The sequence below is a fragment of the Notolepis coatsorum genome (genome assembly GCF_963971535.1).
Source record: "Notolepis coatsorum genome assembly, chromosome: 5".
NCBI classification, from domain to species: Eukaryota; Metazoa; Chordata; class Actinopteri; order Aulopiformes; family Paralepididae; genus Notolepis; species Notolepis coatsorum.
The window spans coordinates 100,375,954-100,387,871 of NC_140169.1; the positions used below are offsets into that span (position 1 = coordinate 100,375,954).

General features: G+C 46.3%; 1 protein-coding gene across 1 annotated transcript in view; it reads right to left on the reverse strand.

Moving 5' to 3' along the window:
- lama2 (laminin, alpha 2) overlaps positions 1 to 11,918 on the reverse strand; it is a 384,202-nt gene that overhangs the window by 194,088 nt on the left and 178,196 nt on the right. The window contains 5 exon segments of the mRNA XM_084314199.1: positions 1,108 to 1,248; positions 3,148 to 3,250; positions 4,491 to 4,548; positions 6,768 to 6,867; positions 8,422 to 8,600. Coding sequence (XP_084170325.1) covers positions 1,108 to 1,248; positions 3,148 to 3,250; positions 4,491 to 4,548; positions 6,768 to 6,867; positions 8,422 to 8,600 — 581 coding nt within the window.

Genomic DNA, 11,918 nt, shown 5'->3' on the forward strand with positions numbered 1-11,918 from the left:
TTTATTTTAGATAATAGATATTTATAACATGTAATACTATTTGGTTTGGGATAATAATATTTATAACATGTAATAACATTTGGTTTGAGATATTTAATATTTATACCATGTAATTACATTCGATTTGAGATCATTAATATTCATTACATGTAATAACATTTGGTTGGAGATAATTGATGTTTATACAATACACATTTCATACACAGAGGAATACATATAAATATAAACACATTTCATACACAGAGGAATACATATGAATATAAATATAAACACATTTCATACACAGAGGAATGCATATAAATATAAACACATTTCACACACAGGATAATCTGTCAGACACAACACACACTGCAGGAGGGGGGTTTGACTGTGTGTGTTTGTGTGTGTGTGTGTGTGTGTGTGTGTGCTTCAAAGGGGAAACCAAGGTCAGGTTAATTGCACTGACAGATTTGTGTCGGCCTGTCACACACACACACACACACACACACACACACACACACACACACACACACACACACACACACACACACACACACACACACACACACACACACACACACACACACACACACACACACACACACACACACACACACACACACACACACACACACACACACACACACACACACACACACACACACACACACACACACACACACACACACACACACACACACACACACACACACACACTATCAGTGTCTAAATCAGTCTGTCAAGGCTCCACCCCCATCCTCCACCTGTCAATCAAACCTATCTTTTCTTCTCTCCTCCTTGCTCCTCTCCTCTCCTCTCCTCACCTCTCCTCCACTCCTCTCTTCTTTTATCCTTTCCTCTCCTCTGCTCTCTAGAACTGTGTAAGATCACATTTATTTATCGTTTTTAAACTACATAACTACAGTTTTGTGTGTGTGTGTGTGTGTGTGTGTGTGTGTGTGTGTGTGTGTGTGTGTGTGTGTGCGTGCGTGCGTGCGTGCGTGTGTGTGTGCGGGTCCAGTCTCTATAGTACAGTTTAAACCAGGGGGTGGAGCCAGACTCTATAGTAAAGTATATAGATTTGAACCAGGGATGGGGGAGTATTCTGATCCATGTATACTAACTTACATTCTGATAAACCCATGTGGAGGCGGAGCACTGACTGGTCACGCCCATACAGGAACACTTGTCACATCCATGGCGATTGTCGCTATGGAGATGATAGAATCCCAGTTTACAGCGGTCGCAGTTCTCTCCTTCCACGTTTTCCTAAAAGACACATAGAAAGTAATTTACAGCATAACTTCCTGTTTCACTGCTCCAGTCCTCTGGGACCAGGGCCCCGTTCCCCGTACCTGGATAACTGAGTTAGCCGGATCATTTCCAGTCTAGTCTGACTTAAGCCGGACCTTTCCATTCCCCGACGCTCGATTGTCCAAATCACCATGACAACAGATCAAAAAGTTTGAGCCTGGTCGAGAGCAGGGTTAACTTCAGTTAGCCGGATGAACCATGGCCACGCCCCCGCAAATAAATGACAGCTCGCTTCCTGAAATGATTCTCACAGTCTAGAGATCCCATTTATACAATTCTGAATTATGTTTCTGTGCTTCGTTTTCCTAGAGGGGGCTTTTGAAATGTATAATAATAGAACTAAATGCTGATAATAAATCATATTGAGCCTATAGATTTACTTTGTCCTAAATAAAATAATGCACGTCATATACGGCGCTCGGAGTCGTGATACACGCTGCATGTGGTTATTTTAATAACGGCGCATTGCAAATGTGAATCCCGCTGGGATATTTTTAATGAATGAAATCGGCCGTTTGGCTCTGATTAGTTTCATATATTCTCCGCTGTAGATTTGCTTAACGGAGCGCCCGGATTGTGTTTCATTCAAGCATAAAATTGAAGTGTCTATGCGTGGATTGTGGTTTTTGTGTGATATTGTAACTGGGATTAAAATGTCTGATGAGATGCGCTGTTTGACGAATTTGAGAAATTGAATGAGCCGTTGACGTCACATTAATGCATTTGAGAATAAAGAGATAAAACTTCATTCAAAAGAAAAAATATTCTAAACACGGGTCTCTCGTCCATTAATGGATAAACAATGAATATATCCCGTCTGGCACAGTGGCGCAGCGGTAGTGCTCAATCCTGGCAACCGGGCGACCGGTGTTCGAAACCTCGCGTTTCCAATATAATTTTTTGGAATATAATATTAATGATTATACGCAAAAGTAGCCTAGTTTTAAGTTAAAATATTATAAATCTACATGCATTGAGGATGTCATTCTTTATATAGCTCTCAACGTGCACCAAATTGAATTATTCCTACATTGCAAAAAGAAGGAAAAGACTACGAGAAGTGGGATTCGAACCCGGGACGTCTGCGTGAAAGTCAAAACCACAAACGGTGACACCACAGTGCAGATAAGTAAAAGATCCACCATACATCAATCAATGGGTAAGAGAGCCGTATCCTTATTCTGTATAACAGTTTAACTAATTATTTTCGCTAGCAAGATCTCATTTGATTATTCAATCCATAAACCTACTGCCAGCAGGCAAGTTTAAAGAAATATAATCTGATTGATTGGGGTAATGAGGGACTTAAAATTTGCCTATAGATAACGCATTTAACTTGTCGGCGAGGCTATTGAGCCGTACTGCAATCTGTTAATAAAGTTTTAAATCAATTAATCAATCAATGCCGTTAGAAAATCAGGATCTCTGCTATCGATACGTGCTGGCTTTTCAACTGAAGCGGCCGCGCGCACTTATCCTGGGTCTCAAGTCTGGTTCGAGTTAACGAGACTGAATCCACCTTCGAGGAACAGGAAAATCCCGGCTTCAAACATCGGGTTAATTGAATCTGGATAATGGGACTCTTGATCGACTTAGTTGAACCAGGTACGGGGAATAGGGCCCAGCTGACCTCTGGATGTGTGTGTGTGTGTGTGTGTGTGTGTGTGTGTGTGTGTGTGTGTGTGTGTGTGTGTGTGTGTGTGTGTGTGTGTGTGTGTGTGTGTGTGTGTGTGTGTGTGTGTGTGTGTGTGTGTGTGTGTGTGTGTGTGTGTGTGTGTGTGTGTGTGTGTGTGTGTGTGTGTGTGTGTGTGTGTGTGTGTGTGTGTGTGTGTGTGTGTGTGTGTGTGTGTGTACCTTGCATATACATGGTTGTGTACATGGGTCAGTGTTGGTACTGCCTTCAATACTGCATTTACACTTCTGACAGACTGGATAGGCCTTGTATCCAAACATACACCTGGGAAATAAAATAATAACAACAACAATGATAACAATAATGTATACATTATATTATAATAACAATAATAATAATAATTCTGACAGACTGCATATGCCTTGTATGCAAACATACAACTGGGAAATAAGATAATAACAACAACAATATTAATAATAATAACAATAATAATAATAGCATGTATTGTAATATTATTAGATCAGAAGTGTCACGGTAAATAAACTGCCTCGGTAAGATAGCATGGATTCCTTGCACTCTCAAGATCCATATGATATGAATCACGAGCTTAACAACTCAGCCCGATACGACCTTCAAAAGACTGTGATGTTAACGTCAGATGATCCACTGGCTAACCAGTAGGTTTCAGAGGGTTGAAAGTAGGAACAAGTTCATCAAGGTCAGGACTGAGGAGGAGTTATACTTCACATTGAAACACAAGGTAGTCTAATTGAAATATAACCTATGGTTCTATTTGTCACTTTGAGATGTACGTTATGTTAAAAATAGTCCTACCAGCAGGCTAGTTTAATTGTGTTTATAATTTATAATATAATTTACAACTAATGTAGTGGCTGGTGTAGTGCTATGGTTTGCTCTGAAACCAGATTGGTGTGGGCTTAATACAGAAATGCTTTGAGTTGGTTATTTACCAATGATGCCAGGGCCTTTATGCACCACTCAGGATTCTAACTCAGGACCTTTGTAGCCAACAGCAGGTTATGATCATGGTGAGCTAACTGACATGTGGTACGTTTCTACTTTGTGGTACGTTTCTACTTTGACTTTATGTGTAATAGCTAGATACATTTTGTTTCCACAGGGAGGAATGTTTTCACCTGTCGCTCCACAGGTGAAAACATGAGACATAGACGTAGATAGACAGAAACATGGAGAGACAGAGAGACGACAGAGAGATAGAGATTATGTAGATAATATACAGAAACAGAAAGAGAGAGAAAGTCAGAGACAGAGAGAGACAGAGACAGAGATAGAGATAGATCTAGATAGACAGAGACAGAAACAGAAAGAGAGAGAGAGAGAGACAGAGCGAGAGACAGAGACAGAGAGATAGAGATAGACATATATAGACATAGACAGAAACAGAGAGAGAGACAGAGAGAGGAAAAGAGAGACAGATAGATGAAAAGAGAGACAGAGAGGAGAGAGACAGAGAGATATACATAGATAGACAGAGACAGAAAGAGAGAGAGGGAGAGACAGTGAGACACACAGAAAGAGTCACCTGTCACATTGTAGACCTCCAAACCCCTCCTTACAGAGGCATGACCCTGCTGCCCGACCTGTCAATCACACACACACACACACACACACACACACACACACACACACACACACACACACACACACACACACACACACACACACACACACACACACACACACACACACACACACACACACACACACACACACACACACACACACACACACACACACACACAGGTGTAAGAAGAAGAGCGTCAAGGTCTTCAACTTAAAAATAACATGAAGGTTCAACTGTCAGCTAGAAACTGTGTGTGTGTGCAGCTGAAGTCAGGATAAAGAGGTTTAATATTGAATATATACAGTATATATATATATATATACAGTAGTAACTTGGTAAAATAGTAAATGGTAAATGGTGCATTTATATAGTGCTTTTATCCAAAGAGCTTTAGAATTCTGTTGCTCACATTTGACCCATTCACTCACACATTCACACATCGATGGCGGAGGCAACCATGTAAGGTGCCAACCTGCTCATCAGGAGCATATAGGGGTTAAGTGTCTTGCTTAAGGACACTTCGACGCGCTACCCCGCAGGAGCAGGAATCAAACCGGGAACCTCTGGATTACTAGACGACTGCTCTACCTCCCGAGCCACTGTTGCACTGGTTCTGTCTCGGTGCTACAGCTTGGTTCTGTCTCGGTGCTACAGCTTGGTTCTGTCTCGGTGCTACAGCTTGGTTCTGTCTCGGTGCTACAGCTTGGTTCTGTCTCGGTGCTACAGCTTGGTTCTGTCTCGGTGCTACAGCTTGGTTCTGTCTCGGTGCTACAGCTTGGTTCTGTCTCGGTGCTACAGCTTGGTTCTGTCTCGGTGCTACAGCTTGGTTCTGTCTCAGTGCTACAGCTTGGTTCTGTCTCGGTGCTACAGCTTGGTTCTGTCTCGGTGCTACAGCTTGGTTCTGTCTCGGTGCTACAGCTTGGTTCTGTCTTGGTGCTACAGCTTGGTTCTGTCTCAGTGCTACAGCTTGGTTCTGTCTCGGTGCTACAGCTTGGTTCTGTCTCGGTGCTACAGCTTGGTTCTGTCTTGGTGCTACAGCTTGGTTCTGTCTCGGTGCTACAGCTTGGTTCTGTCTCAGTGCTACAGCTTGGTTCTGTCTTGGTGCTACAGCTTGGTTCTGTCTCGGTGCTACAGCTTGGTTCTGTCTTGGTGCTACAGCTTGGTTCTGTCTCGGTGCTACAGCTTGGTTCTGTCTTGGTGCTACAGCTTGGTTCTGTCTCGGTGCTACAGCTTGGTTCTGTCTCGGTGCTACAGCTTGGTTCTGTCTAGTTGGTTCTGTCTCAGTGCTACAGCTTGGTTCTGTCTCGGTGCTACAGCTTGGTTCTGTCTCGGTGCTACAGCTTGGTTCTGTCTCGGTGCTACAGCTTGGTTCTGTCTCGGTGCGCTACAGCTTGGTTCTGTCTCGGTGCTACAGCTTGGTTCTGTCTCGGTGCTACAGCTTGGTTCTGTCTCAGTGCTACAGCTTGGTTCTGTCTCAGTGCTACAGCTTGGTTCTGTCTCGGTGCTACAGCTTGGTTCTGTCTCAGTGCTACAGCTTGGTTCTGTCTCGGTGCTACAGCTTGGTTCTGTCTCGGTGCTACAGCTTGGTTCTGTCTCGGTGCTACAGCTTGGTTCTGTCTCGGTGCTACAGCTTGGTTCTGTCTCGGTGCTACAGCTTGGTTCTGTCTCAGTGCTACAGTAGCAGCTTGATTACTTGGTTAGATTAATCCCGAGCGTTAACGCGTTAACATTGACAGCCCTAATTATAAATTCTATATTCTATATATTCGGAATGAGGACCATCAAGTGCCATTTTGACTCTTCTCGGAATAATAAATTGGAATAATTTCCAATTTCTGTCTTGATTCTAGTTGTAAATGGAGCTACGACGTGGATGTCATCAAGAGACAAATCCTGGAGCTACTGTACTCCATAGACATTCAATAGTGGAACAACTCCTAGGACACTATGGCAGTTATCCATGGTGATCCGTGGTTTGGATGTAATATATCAAACAAAACTTCTATGAGTCCACTCATTTGGTCAATTATTAATTTTCGATGGACCAACCTCCAAAAAGTATCACTTGACGACATCACAGATTCAAGTCTTGCTCTGATTTCCAGTGTAGGAAGACAGTTGTCTATGTTTATAGATATTGACTGAACTGTCTGGAATTACACAATGCAGGTTCAGTTTCAGGGTGGATTGTCCCTTTAAACAGGCAAGACAGACAGACAGAGAGACTTCCTGTACCAGATGTAGCCTGACTGGGATCCGGGACACATGCTTTGCTGATGGAGCCGTTTGGGTCACATGCACAGGGCTGACAGGGCTCCTCCTCCTCTGGACTCACCTGGTTAGAATACATCATCATCATCATCATCATCATCATCATCATCATCATCATCATCATCATCATCATCGTCGTCGTCGTCGTCGTCATCATCATCATCATCATCATCATCATCATCATCATCATCATCATCATACTGTGTAATACTGCGACAGGAGAACTTCATTCTGCGTGTGTTGAACTAGCACGACACAACAATAGACAAAAGATAATTTACAAAGAAGACAATGATCGCTGCAACATCATACAGTAATTATTAACACTTTCGCGGCCACTGGGATGCGTCTAATATCACTCTAGACGACCAGCATATGTAAACAGACTTGCACAGTCCGTGGGGCTGTTTGTAGAGCTAAATCTATACTTTATAATATTGCTATCTGTCCATTCTCATTGTCAATTGAGACCATAAACCGTCCATTCAAAATGGATTAAAGAAATAATTGTTTCATCAATACGTTCTCATTTTATAGCGCCGTGAATATAAGCGTTATACGGCATTTGGTCTAGTATATTTCCTGGAAGGCTGGATAAAGGTCTAATAGCTACTAACGTTATATCCAATGGCATTTCCGTTATACAAAAGCTACAGTTAAAACTCAAACTGCATATGATCGGTATGATCCTCAAGCATGTATGCATGAAAGGGGGGGGGGGGGGGGGGGGGGCGGGGGACGTCGTTTCTGATTATTGATTACCAATAACCGTGTTAATCTCAGTAGCCACATACGCTGGTCGGCTGGTTGAGTATCATAGCAAGCTCTGATCAGCATGTAATTTACGTGAAAAAGATCTTACCATGAGCCGGTTGGATCCCCCCGAGCATTTCCCAGTTATCGATCGGCATCTGGTAGATCGATATGTCCATTGGCTGATGATAAATCCCCTTACTGCATAGTGAAATCCGCGTTCCAAAACGTATTCCGTGCAACAGACAATAGCGCTCGCTTCAGGTGAGTAGAAAACTACATTAGAGATCCTAAAAAAAAAAGACAGCTTCTGCCACAGGGAACACTGCATTATCGATACAGCGCCCCTAAGAGGATCTGGCCGGTAATGCACTTTCTCGAATTCAAATAGTAGGGTAAATCTGCAGTGCCGCTCGGCGACCTTGAATAGGTTATTAAAATGGAATAAAAGCCAAAACAACTTGCCACGGATATATCCGTCCTTCGGTCCATTAAGCATGGATTCGAAACATGGATATATCCGTCCTTGGGCGCCATTGTGTTAAGGTAAAAACTATGATGCCCATGTTCATCACTATGATCAATTATACTTTGGGAAACAGTTGAGTTCTATGATGTGTGGATATGAGCTATAATCTGGTGTTGGTTGAATGGACCATACTTGTAAGTAGAATACATGCATTGTTGTATTTTTGTATTTTAGTAGGCTATGTTGACAATAAGAAAAGCATTCTTTAAGTCTGAATTAATACAGCTATAAAATTTCATAATCCACCTACGGAGAGACATTTTCACATCTGATGTAGACAGAGTTACAGCTCAGACAGACAGGTAGACAGACAGGTAGACAGACAGCTGATTTTACCCCGTCAGGTCGATAGAATTCAGCCTTGCAGGTCTCACAGTTAAGTCCTGCTGTGTTGCCACGACAACTGCCGCAAACCCCGCCCCCTCTGTAGTTTCCATGGGCATCTAGGCTGAGTGACAGGTCTGAGACAGTCTGGTTGAAGTAGCATTCTTCTGATTTACCATGGCAGTTACATTCTGAAAGGACAAAATAAATAACATTAGATGCACATTTTCACTTTTATGCTGATGACATGGTAATTTACTGTTGTGCCCCCACTCTCCTCCACGTATGCATATTTACAATCTGCTTTCAACATTGTTCAGTTGCAGTTATATAATCTATATAAACCCAGGGCCTTCTAGCTGTGAGGTAACAGTACTAACCACTGTGAACCTAGGGCCTTCTAGCTGTGAGGTAACAGTACTACTAACCACTGTGAACCCAGGGCCTTCTAGCTGTGAGGTAACAGTACTAACCACTGTGAACCCAGGGCCTTCTAGCTGTGAGGTAACAGTACTAACCACTGTGAACCCAGGGCCTTCTAGCTGTGAGGTAACAGTACTAACCACTGTGAACCCAGGACCTTCTAGCTGTGAGGTAACAGTAACCATTGTGAACCCAGGGCCTTCTAGCTGTGAGGTAACAGTACTACTAACCACTGTGAACCCAGGGCCTTCTAGCTGTGAGGTAACAGTACTAACCACTGTGAACCCTGGACCTTCTAGCTGTGAGGTAACAGTACTACTAACCACTGTGAACCCAGGGCCTTCTAGCTGTGAGGTAACAGTACTAACCACTGTGAACCCTGGACCTTCTAGCTGTGAGGTAACAGTACTACTAACCACTGTGAACCCAGGGCCTTCTAGCTGTGAGGTAACAGTACTAACCACTGTGAACACAGGGCCTTCTAGCTGTGAGGTAACAGTACTAACCACTGTGAACCCAGGACCTTCTAGCTGTGAGGTAACAGTAACCATTGTGAACCCAGGGCCTTCTAGCTGTGAGGTAACAGTACTAACCACTGTGAACCCTGGACCTTCTAGCTGTGAGGTAACAGTACTAACCACTGTGAACCCTGGACCTTCTAGCTGTGAGGTAACAGTACTAACCACTGTGAACCCTGGACCTTCTAGCTGTGAGGTAACAGTACTAACCACTGTGAACCCTGGACCTTCTAGCTGTGAGGTAACAGTACTAACCACTGTGAACCCTGGACCTTTTAGCTGTGAGGTAACAGTACTAACCACTGTGAACCCTGGACCTTCTAGCTGTGAGGTAACAGTACTAACCACTGCACCACTGTGCCACAGACATGGCACACAACTTTCTAGCCATGGATGTCTAGGATGAGCATTATGGGTAGTATTGTAGTGATTGTTAATGGTACATAATTCACCCACGGAACTATTGTTAGGAACAAGAGTTCCGCCCGAACATTATATGAGGTGGCACTGCCTGCCACCACACACGAGTCGTTCTGCACGCAACGGAGCAGTAGCTTGTTGTATTTTGTGTATTGAATAAAAGCTGTTCGCTCTACCGAGCTACCGTCTCCGACTCCCATCTCTCGGCACTACACTGGTGACCCCGACGTTGGTCTCGCTGAAGTGTCAGGGACCGAACCGAACATGGCAAACGATGCCGTTATTATTCGATTGCCGGAGTTTTGGGAGCATTCTGCGGCGGCGTGGTTCGCGCAAGCGGAGGCGCAGTTCGCCCTACGAGGGGTTGACGACGACGCCGCGCGATATTACCACGTCGTCTCGAGCCTCGGGAGCACTACAGCGGCGAGGACGGTAGGCTTCATAACAGCTCCGCCTGCACGGAATAAATATGAGGCGTTTAAGACGCACCTACTCAGGATATTCGAGTTGTCGCCGTCTGAGCGGGCCCGACGCTTGTTGGATATACGTGGCTTGGGAGACAGCAGGCCGTCGGCGCATATGGAGATGATGCTGAACCTGCTGGGCGCCGAGCAGCCGAACTTTTTATTTAAAGAGCTGTTCCTCAGACACATGCCGCCACGGGTACAGACGGCACTAGCCAATACAAACATTGTGGATCCCCGTGCTCTGGCAGAGGAGGCAGATCGGTTCTACCTGGCCACTCGACACTTTACCCCAGGGCTAATAGCCTCGACTCGCGGTTACACGCCGCAGGGGGGAGGGGCGAGGAGGAACAGGAGCAGCGCTGCCGCAGGCCTGTGTTTTTACCACGCACGTTTCGGCGCCAGGGCGACAGGATGCCGTTCCCCTTGCACTTTCGGCATAACGCAGAAACGCAGACACCTGCGCCCAGTAGCAGCGGTGAGCGCAGGTATGTCGGGCCGGCTGCTTTTCATTAGAGACACACTCTCCGGTTGCAAATTCCTCTGCGACACCGGAGCTCAGAGGAGCGTCCTGCCAGCTACGAAAGAGGACACCGCCGGCGATAATAGAGGTCCACGCCTGACGACCGCCAACGATACCCCTATCCGCACCTACGGTACAAGGACCGTGGAACTGTGTTTTGGGGGCCAGCGGTTCACGTGGGACTGCATCACGGCCGACATTTCGTTCCCACTACTGGGGGCAGATTTCCTGGGTGCACACGGTCTCCTCGTGGACATTAGACATGGCCGCCTAATAAACGCACAGACACGGGCTTCGTTGGCATGTGTCCGCGATGAGGCGACATACGGCGGCCTTCTTACAGCTTTCACCGACCACGAACCCCTCACGACGTCTGAGTCAAAGGTAGCGGAGCCATGGTCGGCACGACAACAGCTCACGTACGATTCCGAGTGCGCCGCGAGACACGTCGCCGAGAAGCCCAACGTCGTCGTCGGAGCTGTACAGCCGGACCTCGACTACGTCAACAGGGGCTCGGAACAGGCCTCCGACCACGACATCCAGGCCCTCGGGACTGCAGATTCCAGTCTACGCCGGGAGGACGTCGCGATTGGTCACTCGGGTCCGACGCTGCTGAATGACCTATCCACCGGACACCCTGGCCCACAGGCCCCTGAGGACTGGCGAAGGCTCGCCTTTGAGGTGGGGTACAACCACCACAAGATGGAACCCGCCCACGTAGACATTTCCCAGCCCTTAGAGCTGGCCCTCTCCCCCCGCCGAGGCCGTGCGCCGCTACCCCGGGACCCGCCAACGACGGAGCCGCCGTTGGCCTCGTCGACGTCTGTGCCCCCGGGTGTCGGGGAGGACACGGGCGCTTGCGCCGCCCCTACCTCCCCGCCCCTGGCTTTCCGCACTCACCGTGGCCGGTTCATGCCCCCGGGCGCCGTGGAGGGCGCAATCGCTTGCACCGCGCCCCGGGTTGTCCGCTCACGCCGCGGCCGGGTCGTGGTCTCTCCCCGCCGTGGAGATTTTGACCATGGTTGAATTCTGGGGGGGCTTGTGTAGTGATTGTTAATGGTACATAATTCACCCACGGAACTATTGTTAGGAACAAGAGTTCCGCCCGAACATTATATGAGGTGGCACTGCCTGCCACCACACACGAGTCGTTCTGCACGC